The sequence below is a fragment of the Aptenodytes forsteri genome, unplaced genomic scaffold (assembly GCF_000699145.1).
Source record: "Aptenodytes forsteri isolate BGI_AS27 unplaced genomic scaffold, ASM69914v1 Scaffold290, whole genome shotgun sequence".
Classification (NCBI taxonomy): Eukaryota; Metazoa; Chordata; class Aves; order Sphenisciformes; family Spheniscidae; genus Aptenodytes; species Aptenodytes forsteri.
In genome coordinates, this window is record NW_008795244.1 from 1,764,980 (window position 1) to 1,788,914 (window position 23,935).

Sequence of the window (23,935 nt, forward strand, 5' to 3'; positions counted from 1 at the left end):
ATAAGTCAAGAGACAGAAGTAGAACTTTTTTTGCAGAAAACTTATCATGTACACCTTGGATCTGATTTGATATATTCTACATATATAACAAAGTAGCTAGGTGTACTCACCAAAATGATATTTCTAAGGACAGAACTCATTACTACTGTATAATAAATGGAAGCATAAGTCAGAGTTAGCACTGAACAGATTGTTTGGGGTTGCAAAGACAGCAGCTGTCACAGCTTGACAGCTTTCTTGTTAGTGAATCAGCTTTACTGACAGTCTTTTTGATTGAAAACCACTGTTCGCTGACAGTGTGTTATAGCTGATATACATATGTACCTCATGAAGAATGAGAAAGAGTCATAAAAGGTCTAGAAGCTATTGCTCTATATCAAAAAGAAGTGAAGTTTACATAAAGGGTTTTTTGGTTTCTCCCCCCTCCCCAGTAATCTGTGGCAGAGGTAAGTTGATAGAAACAGGACAATCTATACGGTACGTGACAAGCACACACGCACGCAGAGTCAAGTCCAAAGCGTTTTTTCTACCTAAAAGCAATAAAGCCACAGAAATACTAGTTGCTTTCAAACACTCTCACTAAAAGTTTATGCAATTGAAAAAGTTTAGCAATAAAATTATAGAAATGAAAAAGTTTAGAAATAAAATTATAGAAATAAAACTCAGTGCAACTCTGACAGGGGCTTCCTAGATCTCCTGCTAGCCCAAAGGAGGGATCTGCTGGAGTAGATATATCCATATTAGTTCAAAAAAGAACCCGTTTACTTTGAGTCACATTTTACTTTTCTCTTATATGCTGCATCTGTGTCAATGGTTTCGATTGGCAGCTCCACAGGACGGGGAGCATTAGATTCTGCTTTCTGCAGCATGCTCAAAATACCTGTGCAAAAACACCATCACCACTGCACGGCCGAGTACAGTGGAGCAGCTCTGTTAACAGAGCCACCCACTCTGCAGTACGCTAAGCTCTTCATTAAACACATGATCTGCATACTTATGGCACAAAAAAATTAGCTGGCTGTGGTAAAGGAGGTATTGTATTGAAAGAAATGCATCTCAGGGGTCTCTCTCTCTCCCCCCCCCCCATCTGTATTTATTTATAAGATTGTCCATATAAAGTAGCTTCTTCCACCTCAGTTTTGTGGTATTTCAACAGATAAAAGCCAATGAACTGGGCACAATGGATGTCACCTTTTATTCTGAGATCATTGCTTAAAACAAAGCACACATGATGCTGTGCTGAGGAAGACCAAAGCCAAAAAATGAGAGGTATTTATGAACACCAGAAACATCCAGGGTTTTGCAGTTTGTCCCTGATGGTCATTTATATTCTTCTTACAACTGCTCATTTCCAAAGAATGTCACATATTACTCAAGAAGCGACAACAGATCACAAGTCAACACTTGGATGCAGACCTGACTTTATATGAGAAGTCTAGAATACTGGGATTTCCCCACTTAAACATTTAATTGCAGCATTAAAAGGTAATTCCCAATTTGCTCTTTTTCTTGAGATTATCTTTTGCCATTAATAACAGGTGCAGAAGCAGTGAGCACCTGAAATTTGAGACAATTGATATTAAACAGAATTTTGTTCAAAATACACTGGAGATAGTGCATTTTGAAATGAATTTTTCTGAATTTATGAACTGAATTCTTTCAGTCTAGAAATGACTATCGTGATCTTTGTGCAGTGTGCAACAGGTATCAAAGTAACTGAAGCAATATGGTCCGTAATGTTATTTGTCTTTGGGAAGCAACACTGAGTGCAGCATGCCTGCAAGGCATCAGAGCTTTCATCGCAAGAGCTTGTGTTTGCTCTACAACTCTAAGGTCCAAAAAAGGTCACATCAGCCTCAAAATAGTATGTTTTTATTTGAGAAGAGGCAGAAAATATGAAGAGAACCAGCTTTATGAATTATAATGCCTGAAGAATGACGTTGGCATTTTTTCCTTTCTTTTTTGTCAACAGCACTGCTTTGTTTTAAACTATAAAAGCAGAAATATTACTTCTCAAAGCTCCCCTAGCTCAGATCTAGTGCCTACACCACACACTTGCTAATACCAGCCAAATTGCAGAAGTTATTAAAACCTAATTTAGCAATCTCACCAGGGGACAAACAAGTTGTAACAATATCATTACAGTCTTATCAGGGACTGGATGTCTCGTTGAAATGCCAAGTGTAGTCAGGGTAGGAGCCAACGGGGACCATCGCTGCGCGGCATCACGGCCGTACCCATACATTCACAAGTTATGCTAAACAGATTTCTTTTGCAGAACCATTTCAAAGCAGCAATGACTGCTGCTGGAAAAAAATAATAAAAAAAAATAAATCGGGGATGGAGGGTTTTGCAAGACTGTTCAGCCTTGTCTTTTCATGACTCCAGCTAGTGTCACCAGCTGCACTCAAAACCCCTTTAGACTGTCACCTCAAAGGTACTGTGCTTGCAAGGGAGAGGGAAGACTAAGTCTTAGACCAACAGCAACAAGGAAGACTACAATTACTAGGAGAAATATTGCTTTACAACATGTTGACGATTACGAGAAATATTTTAAGTAATTGTTTTTGCTGAAGAGCAATCTGGGCAAGTGAACACTCCTGGAAGCTGAAGAGCTCTCCATTAATTTTGGCTCTAGTTTGGAGTCTAACACAGCCTGCTGCATACTTCAAATTGCTTCTTGAAATGCATAAGCTCTTTAGAGATGAGTCATCTTCTATTAAGACTTCAATTTTCCTGAACTGTATTTTAGCTGGTATTTAAAGTGGGATCACCTGGAGGCTGAAGAGCTAGAAATGGTTCAGAGCTGGGAGAAAGTATTCATTCCAGGCAGGATTGACTTTCCAGGCGTGCTTTTCCTCAGTCACTACAAACACTTCCTCACTTTGCATCCCATCAAGTTTGAGGGCGTTAACATCCCACCTGCGGATGTGAAATTTTAGCATGTCCAAAGATGACAGTGAGTTGCATGCTGACCCTCCAGGGGGCTAGCACTGCACCCTGGGAAGCCAGCCCCATCGAGAGGAGCACACTCCTGCTGATGCCAGGAGAAAGAGCAGTGAGAAAGGCACCTTCACCAGAGGTGGATGCACAGAGGTGTCCAGAATCTTACTGTAACCTTATTTTGACTTTAAAATGACAGCACAAGTGGAAAAGTACACAAGAGTTATTAAAAAAACTTCATTAATTTTTTTCGTCCACTAATTCATGATCTGGTGCCCATGCTTTCACCAACAATGGCCTAAAGCCTTTACAACGGCCATCAACAACATATCATTGGTGAAAAATATTGTCAACATTAGGAGACCTTGTCACGGATGATCTATTATTTGTTACAGCAGTCTCCCAGAGATGCATAAACATAATGAACAGCATTTACTGGTGTACCATAATTATACAATATGTGGACCTGTAACTACTGGCAGAGTGTAAATATGGGCAAATTAGTACAGTTATTTTTATTTCAAGGACTTGTTTTCCTGGTGACAAGGAACAGAGATTACTTTCAAATGGGTAATCATGGCAGTCCTCAGAATTAATCACTGCAGAAATGACAAATAATCAGCACCCATAGGCTTCTGAAACAATAAAATCCAGATTTGAATAATAGAAACAATCTTTTAATAGCTAGGTCAGACATGCTGCTTCCAAGAAAACAGTGCTTGAAAAAGGATTTGTTTGCACATGCTTTAATAGCTCTCTAACTCCTCAGTGTGGTTCACAGATTGGTGTTGGAGATACTCTTCACATAACGAAGGGAGAATGTGAGGTGGTTTTCAGTGTCTTAAACCCTTAATTTGCCTTTGCATCCGAAAGCTGGGCTATTACAGCAGCAATACTGGTGTTACACTGGAACAGAATCTCCTTTTCCACTGAAGGAGCCAAGCTGCATCCTTGTTCTGCAGCTTCATATGTCACTGGTCTACCCAAGACCTTTATGGAGAGAAGAGGCAGCTCACTCAACAGGCTGCTGTCCTTACACATCTGCACTGCACCACTGGCAAATGGAGGTTGCACCCCCCAGCTCCCCCCAAAATAGCCCAAAAATCACTTCGGGGGGCAGGGGGAAATCACTTGGCAGAGTTAGGCAGAGATTTTCTTTAAGAAGATCAAAAATGTACTCCTTATCTGTTGGAGGGATATCTTGAGTACTAATACTCTAACTTCTTCAAATACAAGACCTCGTTTCATGTTGCCAAAGCCCTTGATTATGTGTTGTGGCAGCAGAATGCCATCTACATGAAGGAGCATTATAATCAATTTTGTCACGCTTCAATATGAGCAAAGTTTTTCAGAAATATGCAGTAACTGTGCAGCAGTTTGCAGAACCTAATAGTAAACTATTACACCGCAGAAAGAAATCAATGTTAATTTAGGAGCCAAATTGCACTCGAGTCAGAAACTTGAACTATGTTGTTTTAATCTGACTTCTGAAATGTTAATAAAAACACCTGAAGGACATAAAATAACAAACATTAGTTTCATAAGAGGCTTCTTTCTCCACCAGTGAGGAGAAAGATATTTTTTTCAAATCAACTATATTCTTTCCCCATCCAACCAGCTGGGGTGGTTTTAAGTATATGGCCAGTTTTTATTGAATTGGTCTAAATGGTTTTTCATTAAGTGTTACTATGAGATAAGACATCATATAACTCATACAAGGGATCTCAGTGATAAGAATAGCTTGCAAATCAAGTAAATAAGAATTTAGTCCTAATGTTGACCGAAAATAACAAAAAAAACCCCAAAAGTAAGAAAACTCCAACTCTGATTACATTGTGCATGATGAAAAACTCCATTTTATAGGATAGCAGAAAATTCTTCAAAGATCTTTATCTTCTGCAAAAAAAACCCCTGTTCTTATTTGCATTAGTTTCACCTGAAATATTTTGATAGCAGCTCCTTGTCTGGATGGCTGGACCCAAAGACAAGCTTTGCTATTATTAACTTAAACCATGATCAAAGTTTTCATCTCAGCTGTGCTAGCATCTAATCTCTTTTATCTAGAGTAGGTGGCTTTGTAGTCTCATATATTTGACCCACCAATACAGAAACTAATTACACCGTTATTTCTCTGCTCTGAGCTGTGTATTATGTACTGCAGGAAAGATGTCCTCTTCATAGTTCCTCTGAAGGCCTTCCTATGTCTTTTTAATTGAAATAGTAGCTCAGATGTAAAAGTTATAACTACTGAACTAGAACATCTGTACAACACAGAATACGATTTTTTGAATTAGGTTAATATTTAACAATAACAGGAAAGAGATGGTCTTGATGGACTAATACATGAACCTCCACATCCGTGTCACTCCTGACCTGCCTGTGTTGCAGACTGCCAATGCGTCCTTCGAGAAGTTAGCCCACGGTCCCCCCAGCAGTGCCTTGTGGAGCAGCACTATTCTCACCATTCAAAACGCTAACACAACTCTAACTTTGATCTTTTGCAACAGCTTTTCAGATGAAAAAGTGAAGGGAGGACACCATCCATTCCCCAGGCAGGTAGGACAAAATGAAAGGGGACCAACCCATGCATCCTTCTTCCCAAAAAACCCAGAAAATTTATGGAAAACAAGGCAGCCTGAAGTCATGCTTTGAACACAGCTTATGCCTGGCCAGGGTTCTCTCTTACTCTTGCAGACTCCAATCCACCATGCGAGACAAGTCCATGGTGTGTGCCAGCATTACCTTCGCCAGCACATCTGAGACCAAGAAGGTTTGAACGGAGTGAGGAGTCACATTCTGGAAAGCTCACATTGCAATAAACCCCATTGATCCATTAACAGAATCAAATATGAACCAGTAGTCAGATTTCCAGGAGTCCCCAGTGTGACTTAGAAGCCAAAAATCCCATTTTTGAAAGGTAACCAGAGAATTTAGGAAAACATGTTTCACAGAAGCCAGTGAAACCACACTCTAGAGTGCTTTTAGCTTTTCAGAGTGTAATTTTGATACTTCAGAAGGGTATTGCAAAGTTCAGTCTTCCAAGGCTCCACACACACATACCTCTCAAAATGGTCGGTGGGAATTGTGGCTGCTCAGTACCTGCAAATTGCTCTCCGTCATTACAATATCGGGAAATACTTTGTGATTAAAGAGAGACTGACCTACATAATGCAGTTTTAAATGTGTGAATTTCAGCCAGATGGATAATATCAACCACTGCAACACCAAGACAGGGTCTTTCTGTTCCACGGTCAAATATGAACATATGACTTCATTTCATGTGGGTGCAATTCTGTTTGAAGGATTGACATGACCGAATTTACTTGATATAAATGACACTGTAAAGAAAAGCAGTAACCTCTCCTCCACAGTTTTGTTCTTTCAGAGAACTGGTTTTAGCTGGTTTAAAAGAAAAAACTTTGTAATTGGATGGAAGCGTCCTCACTGAGAGGAACCATTTACGATTAAGTTTCAGGTCCCTTAAGGATGTAAGATGCAGCACCCTTGACTGAAGTTGCTATTATTATTATTACAACAGACAAGGCTGTTCCTTCTCAGGCTGGCTAACAAGCAAACAATATTGCAAAAACAAAGATGCAAACAAACACGTACAACTGTTCAATACATTGTCCATGTTGTTTTAAGAAAAAAAAAAAAGAAGTTGCACTTACATCTCAAAATACATTTATGTAGACTCTGGTTTCTCCAAAGTGACTCCTGTTCTCCTAAAACAAATGCTGACCATAACCCTCAAGTCCTAAATTTAGTCAGGGATATAAATATGAAGCTGCACATCTGTAGCTATTAAAAATGGATAGAAGCAGAGTTATTTATTTATGCTTAAACAGAATCCCCCTCCTCTCCTCTATTATATTAGAACGTGGAAATTGAAACTGCAAATTGCTCTGAGTAATTTTATACTTGGTTCTCCTCTGCTTTGGTACGGAGACCTTCAGAAAATATTTGGGCATTGCCTTTTTATTTAATAACGCATTCACCTTGATTGAGGGAAATTTTCTTTGTTGAATCCAAAATAAAAAACCTTGCCAAGGAAATGTTTCTCGTAGGTCAGCAACAGTTCACAGCAAGACACTTTCTGGGAAAATAAAGTCACAGCAACGTGTCCAGGTATTAGAAGCCCCAACAAACACTGAAGTCCTATAATGTTTTCCTCCAGTAGGTTTAAGGTTACAGATATAATTAGGTTAGAGTGGCTTGTACAGTATGTCTGATTTCAAAGTAAAATCAGAGTATTATGCATAATAGTATGCAAAGCGCCATAGCAACAGTAAGGCAGACTTCTAAGAAATGCTAATGAGATAAGCTGTTCTGCAAAACCCCTAACCTGTCCAAGCAAAAAACAAACACATTACTTAAAATTCATACAAGAAATTCACACATTCCTCCTATAAAAAAACCCCACAACATAAAATGTCTTATCAAACTGTCACAGCAGGAAGGACATGAGCAGGAAGGGGGCATAAAATCTGTACAGCAGATACCTTTCATAAGCAGCTTGCTGCTCCCTGAAAACCCAGTCCCGCACGACTGACACTGCTCTGGCTGAAAACAAGCGGCAGAACTCGGATGCCGGAGCCTGGGAGGGTGGGCAGCAGCCCAGGGTCCTTCTGCTCTGGACTTGAACCAGACCACCGCAAGCCAGGTGATGCAGTGCCTGCTCTAAGCACACACCCGGGGTCCAGAGGCAGAGGAAAACTTGATGAAAGGAGGAAAAAAGACCAAAACAAACCCAACAAATCAACTTTGATGATTTACTGAAGAACATGAAACACACGTAAAAAGGAAAGGGTAAAGGAGGCAGCATCATTTCAAACACAGAATATGACCAATTCAGTGACCACAATTGTTTTATATTTCAGGTTAAGACAGGGAAAGAATAATGCAGGAAGTACTTGAATAAACGAAACTGATACAAAACCAATTGGCCTAAAAACTTGAAAAGTATATTCAAGAGCTGAAATGAAGCAAATGCAGAGCTATGATGTTATTTCTGAGGTGCGGGGCAAGTGCCTAACGCAGCCTCCATGAGCCCTTTTCAGAAAAGGAGAGAGCAACAGAAGCCAGGGAATTACAAGTCAGTCCATTTATCTCCAATCCCTATAAAAATGCTGTTCAAATAATCAAAGATGTGAAAGTACCTGGAAGATAACAAGAAGATGAGCAATCACCAACAGGTTTGTTAAGAATATATTGTGTCGGGTCATCAGTTCCTGCAGGGAACGGCAGTGGATGCTACAACTTAACTGCAGCACACATTTGACCATGTCTCCCATGCACGAGCAAGCTGGGCTTGGCTAAACGCTACCTTTACGTGGGTGCACATTGTCTGGAAGGCTGTGCTCATGGGTCTGCTATGCTGTCTGCTCAGCCGGACATCAGTCTTGGGCCTGCTGCTGGTGGGGGTTTTCATTAACACCATTATCAAAGATGAGAACCCTGAAACAACCCTGATAAATTGAAGAAGTGGCCTGAAAACTTGTCAGCACCAAACAGGAATGAGTTCAACACTTAGGATTCATCAGCTGGATGAATATGGTGAGACAGCTGTTCTGCAAAGAGTGACTGGGGCTGCCGGGAGTAAAACCCTGCTAAAGTGTCCTGTTGTCACAGGGAAGGCAAATGCCCTAGCCAAGTATACACACAGGCATCAGAAATAATCCTTCCACACCCTTGGCAATCCAACGCCTCACCTGGCATGCTAGCTCAAGTTTTAAATACCTTATTCGAGAAAGCCCTTCCCTAGCACCAACTGATCTACAGAAAAGAAACATTTAGTCAATCCCTTAGAAAACATGACCCAAGAATAAAGATGAGATGAATCAGGGCTGGTGAACATAAGTAGGTAAACATGAGGAGCACAAGTCCACTGCCTTCAAAGAGATTGAAAGGTGAGATTGATCTGTTCTCCATTCCTCAGAAGACAGGTGAGGAATGGGGTTGTAATTCTGCAAGGAAGGTTCACATTAGACACTGTGAAAAATGTTCAGTTAAGGGCTGTGATTGAGTAGAGTATGCTGCCTGTGGAGCTGCCATCACTGGAGACACTTTACGGAGGGACTGGGCAAACATCTATTGGCAACACTGATTCAGGGGCACGACTTACAAGGTTAATATAGTTTTTACAGGTTATCATATAGTCTATTCACTTCCATTTTCCTTTTTCAATATTTTCAAGATCTAATGGAAAATATCTGTGCAAAGAGATGTTGTTGCAAGCAGACGTGGCTCAATATCTAGAATATTTTGAATTATCTTTATATTGTTTGTATTTACGGTCTACAAAATTTGGCAGATGAGCTTCCTCTTCTGTAGACTGCAGCACATCGGAGGCAGGAGAACTGCTGCAGGTTGAGCCCAGGCTGCACTATGTATCATTTCCTTCAAAGCGACTTGTGCCAGAAAAACTACTGGGAGTCCTGGCTCAGAAATGAAGAGCTGTCCTCCCTCCTGTGCTGCCAGGAAGACCCCAAGACAGCCAAACCAACAGACACGACAGGACCAGGCCATACCAGCTGGGCTTCCTCAGCACAGGAACTGTAATTTTCACTCACCTCCCCAGCACCGATGATTCTGGCCTTCAATTTACAGCATGATGGGGTTCATAAAGAAAGGAATTAAATTATTGTCTTTTAATTTCAACTGAATGAGCACAGGAACTGTAATTTTCACCTCCCCAGTAAGCACCGATGATTCTGGCCTTCAATTTACAGCATGATGGGGTTCATAAAGGCTGAAATTAAATTATTGTCTTTTAATTTCAACTGAATGGTTTTTTTCCCCTCTCCCAAGCCATCGGATCTTAATTCAGTAAAGACTGTAAGATCCAGCTTTAACAGAGCTGTTCAAGATACAATTACAGAAAACCAGACCCTTAGTGTATATTGTCTGAAAAAAGGAACACTGCAATACAGCTCCACTTTAAAAGTCCACATTTGCTATTTACTTAGGTAGCTGACAATTTTACATAAATTAAGATAAACACCAGTTTCATGATGCACACATCTCACTCTTCATCATCTCGGCATGGCCTCAATGCTTCTGGAGATTCTCGCATTTAGCAACTGCCTTTAATATTTTTTAAGCACGGCACTAATAAACCAGAAGAGAGTCAGCGAAGCTACAGTACCGTACATACAGTTTCAGACCAGCTTTCGGATGACATATTAAAGTCTTGCTAATCCAGACACTGTTTCGTTCAAAGTGGGATTCAATATAATAATCTATAAATCAGTTTGCTTTATAAAATGTAATGGAAAATGCTAATAAGATGTACTTGTGAAATGAAATTGGATTATATCTTATCTATTTTAACTTGATTTAGTATAGTATTCCTTCTTCATAAACCACAGTCTCAATTTCTTTTCTCTTCCTTCCCCCCCCGCCCCGAATTCAAGCAGACAAATGCACCACAGATTCTCAGGCCACCATTTTTAAAAGGGAAATTATGGGGGACAGACATAAATTAAGTAGAAAATGTAGATTATGCAATATGAAACAGTATAAAGAAAAAACCTTGCAAAGTCATTAGAGTTATAATTTATGTGCTGTAAGGCAGACAGCAAGCTGGTTGTTTATGTATGGTTGGAAGTTGCCCAGCCAAGAAACTTGAAATTCAGAAAGTAATTTAAACCTGGTAATTTTCTTGTACATGCTTGGATGACTGAACAACAGCTATATGCGATGAATATCCATATTCAAAATTATGCTTATATCCACCGTAACCGCTCAGGGCTCATTGATACATTCTATTAACTGGGCATAATAAAACCTTGATTTATTCACAGTTATCAGGTCTGGAGTAAAGAACGTTCCTTTTAATAACAGGGAAACAGGATTAAAAATTGTCAGAAGCAGCGGTTAAGCGATCGTATTCATGCAAATGTAGTGCTGTACCATCATCGTTCTGTGTGCTGGAGATCGTACGTCAAGATGTTGCTGTACAAGACACGGTGGAGGGACACAGTGATGAAACAGGGTTTACTCAGACTCTGAGATGATGTGGTGCTTCTACAGCACATGACTGCCCATACCCCATCAGATCATAAGGGTGCAAGAGCAGGAGGTGAAGCATAAGCCACACACGTTACTTCCAAGAGTATTTTCTATTGTAAGCACTGCAGGTGGGAAAGGTGATAGTTATTTTGTAAAGTTACAGGATCCCTGTAAGACTAAAGGAGGGGAGTTTGGTGTGCTGGTCACAGCTTCAGTGACGCTCGCTGAGGAACCAAATCTCGAGTAAGTGGAATTAAACACGCGGTGGAGGTACCTGGCAGATGGGCACAACATCCCTGTACCAGAAGTACAATAACCGAATAACACCTGGGTGGGTGAGGAGCAGCAGAGGCTGCAGAGCTTGTGCTGAGCCCATGTGGCAGGGCATTAGCAGGAGAATTAAAAAAGTTTGCAAAACCAGAGAAAATAAAGGAATGGGATTTTTTTTTGGGGGGTGGGAGGGAGAAAGCCTTTCTCTTATTAGTTTGTTAGACAAATGAACACATATTTTCTTAAAAGAAAAAACAGGACTGAAGAATATTTGACTAAGGAAACTGCCCAACCCAGTGTAACAAAAGGACCTGAAGGCTTCCTCTCTTCTTTTATATTTCTCTTGTTAAGATCTTTCCAGATTTAAAACAAATTTGATAGACATTTCTTGTAAATAGTGAATAGTAGACAAACCATAGCTCTCCTAAATGAAATATTTAGCTTTTACTGACAGAAAGCTGCCCTTCCAGGCCAACTCAACAGACAGCAAACGGGCATAATTCTGCTGGTTTGATCATGCACACAACATCCCTTTTTGAATGGGACTGCCCATGCCGAGGTGCTGCGAAGCGAAGCTCATCCCAGCAGCATTGGCCACCGCAGTGCTGCAGCACATCCCACCCGCCACAAACAACGCGCCCACAGGGCTGATGACAACAAGACAAGCTCTCAGCATTGGCCACCTCCAGCGTGACCCTCTCCTAAATGCCACGAGCCATTTTTCTGCCTGGTCAGAACAGATGAGCATCATCAGCAGGGAGCAGATGTTCGGAGTGCTTTTGCATTGCGCTTAACTGGCGAGGGGACAACATACAAATCCAAACAACAGTGCATTAGCAATTAGCTGACTACGACAAATCATTCACGTATACAAACTGTTTCATGCTGTAGCCAGGTCCTAGTTTTACATTGCCCAATTTTACAACCCCCCCCCCCCCCCCCCCCGTTTTCTTCTTTAGTTGCAAGAAATATTAAAAAAAACCCAAACAAACAACCAACAACTCTGTATGTCCCCAGTGCAGACTTAAAAGTTTGCCTGAACCTGGTATAATGCCACATGCATCCACACTATGGCCAAGGACACTTCCAGCTTAGCCCAGGTAGCTGAATCAGGACAAAGATCAGCTTGGACACTTTTTTCAAGTATTTACTGAGCTTGTTGGTTGATTTAGTAGTCTGTAACATGTTTCTCCCTGCAGATAGAGGTACCCTTACACTGTGTGCTGCAGTCAAACCTGAGCACCTCTTGCTTGTGGTATGCACCAAGGAGGAATATGACCTCCTGAGCCTGCACATCCTTTGACACAGGCACACTGTTTCTCCCATTACCCCCTTGCTTGGTGTTCAGGGAGAGCAAATCCCATCCCACCTGCAACCCAGCCTCTGCTGCTGGCCACACGGGAGTTGTTGGTCCCGCTCCCAGCTGCCACAGTGAGACCTTTGCTCATCATGCAGACCTATAGCGGGGGCTGGAGGAAGAGCCAAGGGCTGGTACAGGAACAAACCATCACTGCTCAGCCTTACCTTCCAAATGCTGTCAAAGCTGATCTTTCCCACCCACAAAGATATCTGACAGACTCAAAACTCACGTTAAGAAAATGGTAAACTGAGGTCAGAAATAGTTCCAGCTTTGACATGAACTGGGGTGCAGAGCACGCGCCAACTAGCACATCAGCTGTGCACTGCATTTAAGCTTGAGATTTGGCTTTGGCCAACTAAGTCGATGCTTTTATCTGAACTAAACCTCATGTAAGTCTAGATCCTTGCTCAGAAGGCAAGAGAGATTCCATGAGTTTACCACCTCTTCTGTGCCTTTTTTTTTTTTTTTTTAAACAAAAACCCCTCAAACACCAAAACAACTGCTACTCAGGCTTACCAACTTTTCCCTTTCTGTGAACACTTAGAAAGCCTCTGAGACAGCTAGTTTCACCCTTATTAAAATCCCCATGATATGATATAATACAGATGCAATTTGTTTTGCTAAAACTAGACTGAGCTCACCATTTCTTATGGTCCCTATTGCAAGTTATTTATCTAACAACACAAAATATTTGAGTACAGCTTGTGTACTGTGAAAGGTGTTGCCTCAAAACACCCAGGGCGCACCTATGCAAGTATCTGCACAACTCCTCTTATTGACAATCTTCCACTAACAACATACTGTGCAAAAAATAATGTTCACTTGTTCCATAGGACACCATCCATTGTGGCTTTTCCTCCCACATAGCCCCTCATTTTTAGGGCACTGCCTGCTTTCAGGAATTCAGCAAAACTGATGTAGGTGGAAACACATCAACGAGGGCAAAGCAGTCGTGAGAATGGCGATGGACTCTGCATGAGCCTCCTTGAGCTGCTCTGCAGTTGAAGTCTGTCCTTGTGACTTGTAAGCAAGGACTGATGGTCACAGCACATTATACCAGAGCCTCAGTGCAAAAGTCTCAGCAGCAAAGGGAAAGCAGGATCTGCATCCAGTGCCACTAGCCTACATGACCAAGCAGTACAGAAAGCTGTCTGTGAGACCCAGCACATGATCGAGCTATTCTATAAGCATTAGTGCATTGATCCACCATGTTCCAGGACATCATGAACTACAAGTACCCTGATGTCACGTAAATTAAGAGAGCCCAGTCAGCTCTTGAACATGGGAAGATCCCGTAAACACCTGGATAGCACAGCTAGCCCCATTAGCAACCCACCTGCAACAACCCACCTCTCCCACTCCCACCTCCAGCTCTGCAGTGACCCGGGGACAAGGGGCTTTGCTACCTACAGCATATTGATAGGGACAAGATCTGTGAAGGGAGACAGAAAGCCGAGATCTCAAAAAATTGTGGTCAGTAAAGATGCCACAGCAATTTTCAAACTGGAAACTGTTACAAATTACAAGCTGCATAATTGCACTTAACCTAAGAAAATTCATAGTTAGAATGAATGAGAGTAATTATTCCCATTTTCTTTCCTTTTTTTTTTTTTTAATGTTGGAGGTAAAAAGAACACTGTTCTGAATGTTTCGTGTCATACCAAGTGCTAAACCAAATTCAGTCCCAAGTCAGAAACACCTCCTCAGTGTCAAAATCCCAGAAGGTCAGACCTGACAGGCTGCAGGGACAGGTAACAGGCTACCTTGGCAGTTCCTGGTGTTACCCACCATCCACTGAGATTGCTACAGCAGAACTGTGCAGCAGCAAAGTCCTCCTTGCCTTCATATCAGGGCAACAGCACAAAACAACTTGCTGCCTTTACTGGGAGTACTTCAGATTTCCACGGAGATTGATCGCCATCTAATCACCCAAACAGAATTTTAAGAAGTTACTCGTCTCCTTATATTATTGCACAACTGTGGCAAATTAAATCAGAAACACTTCAGCCCAACAACCACAGCAGTCCTCAGAAGTTACTCAGATAATTACTCAAAAAATTACTCCAAAAACTGAGTCTCAGCACCACAGTCCAACGAGAGCACCTGCTGCAAAGCCTGTGACAGCACGCCAGCACTACTGTCCCCTGGCAGACAAAAGGAGGATTTGAACCTTAATCTCATTTTCCCTTCCTTTGATAAGACTAACTCATACATCAAATAGCACAGGTCATTTTGCTACTGTAATACAAAACCTAAACACACTACAGTTTCACCACAAGCAGCAGTTCTCTGCATTAGACTTTTCTTCTCAGCCACATCCCTCTTCTCCATTGGATTTACTGATTAAAAAACAACACGACTTACAGTTTACTGTGACTTTTACTTTTTTCACATCTGGGACTGAGACATCATTTTCTGCACTGCATTCATATTCTCCAGCCTGGTCTCTTGTAATTCCATAGATGTCCAGGTACTGTCCACTCTCAAATGGTTTTGCTGAAATGAAATAATCAGAGAAAGAAATTACTGGAAACTGAGCACAAAACACCTGAAGCTTCACCAACATCTGAACAGCAACTGAAGGGTTTTGCTGGGTGCTGCAGATAACATGTCCAAGGGGAGCTGGGCAGCCACTGCAGCTTTCGCTCAGAAACCCCAGCTCCAAGCCAGGCTGCAACCCCCCCGCCCCTGCCAAGCTCCTAGAGTTGGCCAAGGGTCCTCTCCTGACTGTACCCTGTTGAGCTCAGCAGCCTCCAGATCCACGAGAGCAAGCAATTTGCTAATACAGCTCTGCACCTGATGGGCTTCACAGAATATAAGGCAGAGTCCTCGGTCAAAACCTTGCCTTAAGAGTTTCAGCATCCATTAGGGCTTATGGTTTGCACATGGGTGGACATCTGCCTCCCTACAGCAATCAGAAGCAAAGCCAGTGATCAGGGCAAGCTAAAGGGACAAACAGCCCAGCCCTGGAGCAGCTGATCCACCCCTGCTGCCGGTGGCCCCAGCATCAGCTTCCCACCACAGGGGCCCTTGCTTTTTAACAACCATTTGATCTTGTAGCTATACATCAACCAGCTGGTTATATATAAGGATGATAAACCTCACCAGCTGGAGGGCTCGGGCCCCCTGCAGTGTGAGGGTTCTCAAAGCCAGATGTGTTCTGGAGGGAATCAGCAGCCGATCACCTCTAATGGGTGCCTGTGGGTGCAAAATGGGTGGGTCATCCCACATCCTACCTCCAGGGAAAAAGCCCTTTCAGGCTTGCTCACCACGCTACTCAGTGCTTACATGTTGTGCCCTAATAAACATTTCATCATATTAATTAAAAATTAAATAATAGCTCGCCTCTCCCAAAGGACCCAAACCCAATAAATAAGATCCTCAGTGTTTGCCTTGTTACACAGAAATAAGGACAACCTGTGTGAGCACTACTGAAAATAGGTAGAGGTCTATCCGATGTAAAACAATATAAAGACCAAACTGAAATATGTAACTCCTTGGTATGTTATATCTGAAACCATTAAGTATTTTAGAGAGCAAGAACACTTATATGATTCAAAAGCTAATTTATGTCCATGTGACATAGAGTCATAGCATACACAGACATTTTTGTAGTTTTCTAAATCCCAACATCTCCCAGCTTTTCACTACTGTGGTTCCCACCTTGCAGTGAGCACTTTGATATCCTTCAGATGAAAACTGCTACCTGGTTCAAAGTGCATCTTGCTATGTCTTTTGAGCACTGTGCTGTAGGCGGGGAGCAAATTAATTGCTTTCAATTCCTCACAAGGCATTCACCACAAAATAAACCAAAAAATGTTAAATATAATTTTATCTTAAACCAATATATCATAGCAGTCATGACTACACATGCTGGAAATTGTAGGCCTAAAGGTTAAAAAGACTTGCTGAAAGCGTTTTCCCAGACAGACAAGCTTTTAATTGACTGTTAATAACTTTGCAACTTATGGAACAATGACAAAAATCTGAACTGGGTAGTGAGAACTAAGTAGAAGTATTATTTTCATGTCCATCACAGCAGTGAATTTCATTTGCTTATCTGTTCCTGGATTAATGTTTTAAAGTGTGCAAGGTTCAAAACATCAATTATAACAGTGCCTTGCTTAGCAAGATGGCACTCATTAATAAGCACAATATACCATGCCTGTCACAGGAAAGAGCCCAAGTAAGCACTGGTTATGTAAAGTAGAAAGATAAGATTGAAATTGGAAAATTATTGTGAATTGAACTGAACATTCATAAAATGCAATGAAATAATTTATGGGATATGAGAAATTGCATGAGAATAAATTTTTTTCTCCTCCGTGTTGTTCGTAGGAATAAATTACAAAAAAACCCCCCTTCTACAAACAAACCAGCTATTACTGTTCACATCGTGGCCGTCATCAGAAAGATAAGATTGAAATTGGAAAATTATTGTGAATTGAACTGAACATTCATAAAATGCAATGAAATAATTTATGGGATATGAGAAATTGCATGAGAATAAATTTTTTTCTCCTCCGTGTTGTTCGTAGGAATAAATTACAAAAAAACCCCCCTTCTACAAACAAACCAGCTATTACTGTTCACATCGTGGCCGTCATCCTGCTCCACTTTGGCCAGGCTGAATCAATTTCTAGATAAATTTTATTTACTATTGCTATGAACAGCAGTGATGGATGCAAAGGCCCTGTCTGCACGGGAGTGTCTGCCTGGACAGAGGAGAGACCTTCCAACAAGACTTCTGCTTTATTTCTAATACCAAGAAGATTACATAAAATGCAAAATTCTCCTGTGTGTCAGGTTAAAAATTACTATTAAATTATGAGATTATAATGCTCTCCAATGTCAGTACTTCCCTGGATATATGGTATGCACCAAAATATTGTACACTGAATCCTGGGAATAATTTATAATGTATCCTATTCCAATTCGAAACATCAATTTGGAAAAAAGAAAAAAAATATATCTCCGAGTACCTGGAATTTCATGAAAATAGTTATTTTTGTTTTGGAGTTAAGCTAAAAGCAAACATTCTCTGCTTTAAACTTTTGTTTTAATGTAAACACAACACACCAGGCGATAACCTTGCCTCCCAGCTGTTGCTTTCTTAACAATTCCTGGATTGTGGCTATGCTTCTGGTACTTGCTTTGCCACCTGAATGGGGTAATGTTCAGCCTCAACTAGGGTCAATACAGCCGCCACTCCGCACTGACAGAAGTGACAGGTTTCTGTATTCGGCACAATTCTGCTACGGCGTAAGTAAAATCAGTTCTCAGGTCTGGCAAGCAGTCATCCGTCTAGCTGAAAAATATCAACAGGAACAATATCTGCAGGGAAAGCAAATGTGTATTCAGGTGCTGACACCAGCCAGCTTCAGGGTGCTGCTGTGGACTGAGAGGGCAGCACAACAAATTGCTACAGCTCAAATGCCTCAATGCTGCTGGGTGGAAACTTAGTGGGAGTTCCCACAATAATTCCTATTGGAATAATTTGCAAAAAAGCCCACCAGCATAACCCTTGTATTTATAGGGATCTTATGCTGAGCTATTAACCTAATTTATGCTGCAAACTATGCACGCATTTTTATAGTGCTGTAAGCCCCATGTATTTTATGCAACTCACATACACATTTGAAAATATTAAAATTAAGTCATTTTTAAACCCTCATGTCCCTAGAAATTTTGCATCCAGATCACATAAGAAAGCTTTTAGTATATATTAGAGATAAATATTTTTCTTAGGGAATACATAGATACCGCGTTTCATCTTTCCTGTTAGTCTGCACAGTATTTCATCTTCTTCAGCTTGCTTTTAGTTCTAGAGATTTCCCATGGCTGTATGGGAGAACTTAAATCGTGTATGTGAAAGATATATGCATAAGTATATGTAAGCATATTTATGTTACATTGCATGCACATCCTGCTCAAAAAAGGATATTCATAAGCAGTAGGGAGAAAAAATTGTGTACGAAGACATTGGTGAATGAAGACGAGTTTCAGCAGTCAACTTGGTTTTCTCACTGCTTTTTTTCTGTGAAGTCTTACAGGCCGGCGTAACCACACCTTGCTCTGTCCTTCTGCAGACCATGTACATTTTATGGACCCTATCAAGATGTAAGGAACATATTTGGCTGGCTTTCCTGGCCATAGAGCCAAAAGACTTACTAGATTTGGTATCTGAGAAAAAGAAATCTAGAAGGTTTGTTAGATCATCAGCCTGAGGTCATATCAGCCAAGATCTTTGATCAAAGATGGGAAAAAACTGTTAGTTGAAGTAAAAGAAACATAAACATGAGAGTGCCTTGTGTCCAAGACGATTCCTGTTGTGTTTTTCAGAAGATCTCTTAACTAGACTTACTGATACACATAATGATAAGTAAGTAATCTGCTCTGGATATCTTAGGTTATAAGACTAGGTTCTCCAGCCAGGAAGGGAAATGCCTATGAAACTAAGCTTGAATGCCTATTTTCTGCTATTGCCATGTGATATGATGCCTGATAAATCATCACGCTTGTTATTCCTCAGGAGAGTATACAATTAAAACTGTTTTCTTACCATGCATATGGTATCTGGCATCAGGTGTAGCACACATACACATTGCCATATGGACCAGTTCTCAAAGGCTTGGATGGATGAGTTTTGCAAGGGTAGCATTTTCCTCCCCTGGTGTTAAACATGTCAGTAAAAGGAAAAATCTGGTGCAAGTCCAGGGTAGCTCTGAAAAATTCTGAGGGCTTCATCTGAGCCAAAGGGGATTTTTTGTTTTCCTTATTCACTAGGATATTAAATAACTACAATATAGCCCCAGTTTATGAACTGTAAAACCAGTTCAGTGCTCAGGACTGGCTTTTATGACCCTATCTTTGAGACACCTCATCCTCCAGTGGAGAGTGAAGACCCTCATAGAACTGGGAGAGTGGGGAGCACGAGGCTGAGCTGATGCCAATCCTGGTTTATCGTGGACTCGGGACACTTCATAGGTGCACATGAGAGACTTGTCCTGGTTTATCGTGGACTCAGGACACTTCATAGGTGCACATGAGAGACTTCTTGGAGCCTAGTGAACTGTGTCCAAAGAAGAGGGCGTGCGAAGATCCCAGCATGGGCTCATCCTCACACGTACTGCCTCAAAAATGAGGACTGGGCTCAGTATGAGAGAACAGAATGTGGTCTCCAGTGACAATGCCATCATGATAGCATCTGATTACCACCAGATGCTTTCAGTAGCCCGTAATCCGTAAGGTCCTTGATCTCAGAGGCTGGGAGGAGATACAGGATCAAGGGCTCAAGGAGGCACCTGGACATGAGTTGCTGTGGGATGTTGAGAACAATATAAAGTCTAAACAATTGGATTCATCCAGAAAAATGGTCTGAAGCCATTTCTACTACTCATTATCAATTCTGGGTTTAAAGTTACACCAAATGCTGTAATTGGATAGTGTATAGTCCTCTCCATGGAACTGCAGGTAATGTGAACAGCTCACTGTCTATTAGGAGAATGGCCCTATCACATTAGGGACTATTTAAACATTGATCGCTTAAGGCCATTTAGCTTTAGAGAAGCCATGCTCCATGTTTGAAAAGAAAAATCAGATGAAATGTAAAGAAAAAAATATCCAAAACTGACAGATAAATTGAGGGCTGGAGGAGATCTCCCAGCTGACGACACGAAACAAGAAAAGCAAGTAGAGCAATTTTATAAGAAAGGCGAGCTGATAAAAGAAAAGAAATGTGAACATAGACTAAGTTGAAAGTTTCAGAGGTGAAGACAAACAAGGTTACATCTGTACATGAAATATATAGGTACGGAGAGAAGCATTTGGAGAGCTGGCTGTGTGCATGTTCATAGTGTGGGCAATGTAAATCTCAGCCAGTTATCAAGAGATGTTGTGTGTAGAGAGTAGAGGTTGGTCCTACAGGAGAAGTCATCACATTTAGTTTTCCTCATTCTCTGAAGTTACATCAGTTTCTGCCTCTGTGCAGAACCACTGCTATGCTGCACTATGAGTCTGAGATTCATGGGGTTATGGTGTTTTGGAGCAAGTTTGAATTTTCTTTTTGCAGACTTCATGCCAGGGAACACGTGGTCAGCTCATACTCCAGAATATGGACTGACTTGTCTGCCTTAGCAGCCAAGTATTAATATAAAGGAGAGCCAGCTCTATTCTAATACTTGAGGAGAAGATATGGTCAACCAGATATTACTTAGAAGAAAAAAAAAACACTTGAGATACTAGTTTTGTCTGCACGTTATGTCTTCTGGATATTTAGTTACATGTATATCAGACTGCACTCTGATTTTTTTGATCTGTTCAAAACTCTGTGCTGCCTGCAGAAGACAGAGGTATAAGTGCAGTCTGCTGCAAATGCCAGTGTTTTTCACTGGAAGACCACAACCCATAGCAGGCAGATCATTTCTCTGGATCGCGACATGCAAAGCACCCTTTGGCAGGAGAGGGGTTTGCAAGAGATTCTCTTACACAGAGGCTGCTGGGTCTTCTGCAGCAAATAGCTGAAGAAGCGTCTTCAGTCTGAAAACAGCCTAAGAAACCTTTCTCTGCATAACAAAAAATTAAAACCATGTTGGGAAGAACAGGGCAATGATCTTTTTAATAAGAAAGCTACACAATTAAATTTCACTTGAGCTTAATTATAATTCATAGCACTTAATGTGGGTATTTGGCTCTTGGAAAGGGGATAATTATTCCCAATAAAGCCCCATGCCTGCGGTGGCTTTTGGAAGAGACTTGGTCTGTCTGTCAGTCAGCCAGAGGGTGCAGGAGCCATGGAGCTGGGGAGCAGGAGGGATGGGGGGCAGGAGGAGCCCAGACGGTGCCTCCCAGGCATTCACCCTAGGGTAAAGGACTGCAGTCACAGCTTTTCTCATGTCTGATGGTTTTATAACATTCCTTCCTTCTGTCGCTAGATCAAAATGATGCACTGCAAATGATAGCCTATTATTTATCCACTGATTATCTATCTATTTGCTCGAACACATTTGTTGATCCCTTCGTTTTATATGACTTTTCTCTTTGCAGTTTGTTGAAACTGGAGACGTTAAATGAATCATTAATGACTATTTTTTCCATATTTCTTCATATCCCTCAAAAGCTACACCATTTTTTTAAAAAACATGCATTTAAAAAAGAATTCTTAATATGTTTAAAATATGATTTATTCATAAAAACGTCAGGAAGAAATGATTCTGGGAAATAAAACAGCACGTACTGCAGGTATGGTTGGGGTGAATGTGGCATCTGCTGTTCACTTGCTGTCACCTCCTGGAGCGTCTGCCTTCATCAGCCTGCCCAGCCTGGGTTTCCTGCCTGCCTGCCTGCCTGTAGCAATCCCGGACGGAACGTCCTCAGAGACTGAAGCACCTTTGTTACAACAGCCACTGCCTCAGTACCAACATCCACCATTAAAGTGGGACAAGATAGAAATAATAGTAACAAAAATAATAAAAAATTTTTAAAAAATTAACAGAGTATTTGAAAAGTAAAATAGAAAAAAGGAGCATCTCGTTGGATTTTTGAAATCATCTGTTACTTTCCTCTAAAAATTTGCGCAAGGCCCAAAATTAGCACGGTGTCTTCAAAAGACCAGTATCTCCCAAAATAGAAATGAGGGACACTATACCAAAGGAAGGGGAAAGAGGGTGACATCTACAGTTGCTTGGTTTGGTTTTGAACATTAAAGATTTTGTTTCACTGAAATATCTTCTATGATTCACAAATTGCTCACTCAAAAGTGCACAGTATTCTAAATAAAAATGAACTAATATCTGAGGGAATAAACTAAGCATGTATTTAAAATTCTAATTTTCATAGCATTTTATGAGTTATTAATGAGTTCATCTACTTTTATTGAAAAGTGAGAAATACTTTGTTATAAAATCGTCAGAAAATTCAAACATTTCTGTGCAATGTTTTTGTACGGTTTTAGTTTGAACCTCTGTATTTCACTAAGACTGTAATCTTACTCTCGTTTCTCAGTTGCTTCACAAAGATCCAATTATTTGACCATCTTAGTTTGAATATTCTTCTCCTGACAACTGTATTTTAACAAGAATTTTTTTTTCAGTCTGTTTAAAAAATTTAAGAAGACATGAGGATTTCTAGGAATACCTTTAATTGTTCCTGAAGGGATGCTCAAACTTCTGGAGTAGTCCTGATAAAAATGACATTTTTCTGAGAAGTCTTCCTCAGACACCCCCTGACCACAGACAGTGTAATGTCACTTGACCCCAGAGCAATGGATCGTGATACTGAATGTCACTTAATCGGATCCTAAAACTAGATCTCTCAAGAATGGTACTTCCAAGTATCATTAAAAAAAAAAAGCCAAAAGTCCCATAACCTGAAACCAAAGACAGCATCTTTTGTATGGGAGAGGTGTGATTTTGGAGGTTCCTTATTTTTTGTTTATCCAAAGGCAAAGGAAAGAATCACAACAAGCAGTTTATATTGAGTACTAGTGTTTGCACTGCTGTCTTTAAACTGTTAATTAATCCCCTCATTTACTCCACCTAGAGCTCCACACCATTTCCCCTTGAGTTCTTGGGAAGCTGCCAGCTGTGTGTTTGATATCAGGGAACCATTGGTTTAATGACATGAGATGCCTTTACCAACTGAAGATCTTCCCTTCAGGATCACGAGACAGGCCATTAAATTCATATAAAATATTAATCACAAATCTTCAAGTCCAAGATGGACCAATCCAGCTACACAATCACCACGTGCCTGTCAGTGTGATATTTAGCTGCCCCATGCACATAGGGGGCATGTATGTAAGGGCTGATGAAAGACCCTGAGTCCCACACGAGCCATCCCGCATCCCAGGGGACACACACTTTGGGTGTTTTCCAGGGAGGTGTTGCTCAGCCGTGCACAGGAGCAGCTTCTTGCAGCACGTCTGCAGCTAAGGAAGCACTCGGGTAGGAGGCAGCAGTGCAAGTTATTGCATTTATGATGTTCAACCACCCAACTAGCTTTGCATGTCAAGAGAGTTGCAGCATCTCATCCTATACTGGATGAATAGCATGAATTTCTGCAACCAAACTAATTGTTCAGGTGGTCAGCCCCAGCTGGTGTGAGCAGCAGCCCAAAGCCCTGGTGCTGCGCCTTCAGTGCTAATGGGGAAATGTGTTAGGCCACCACGACTGGAAGATTTCCTGACTCCTGGGGGCCCCAGCCAGAGCTGCTGATTTGGAGAAGCAGGCACCCCTGTTCAATAAAAAATGTAAAGCAATGGGCTTGTGTAAAGTACTGCAACGTGGAGCTGTAAACCTAGAGCTGAGTGCTGAGTGACGACCACAAACGGCACAGAATGAGGACTTTACA

At 41.2% G+C, this 23,935-nt stretch overlaps 1 protein-coding gene across 1 annotated transcript in view; it reads right to left on the reverse strand.

Annotated features, from left to right (window-relative positions):
- NEGR1 (neuronal growth regulator 1) overlaps positions 1-23,935 on the reverse strand; it is a gene marked incomplete at its 5' end in the record, with an annotated part of 113,115 nt that overhangs the window by 80,366 nt on the left and 8,814 nt on the right. The window contains one exon of the mRNA XM_019471913.1: positions 14,951-15,082. Within this exon, the coding sequence (XP_019327458.1) occupies positions 14,951-15,082 (132 nt within the window). The remainder of the gene's footprint in view (positions 1-14,950; positions 15,083-23,935) is intronic.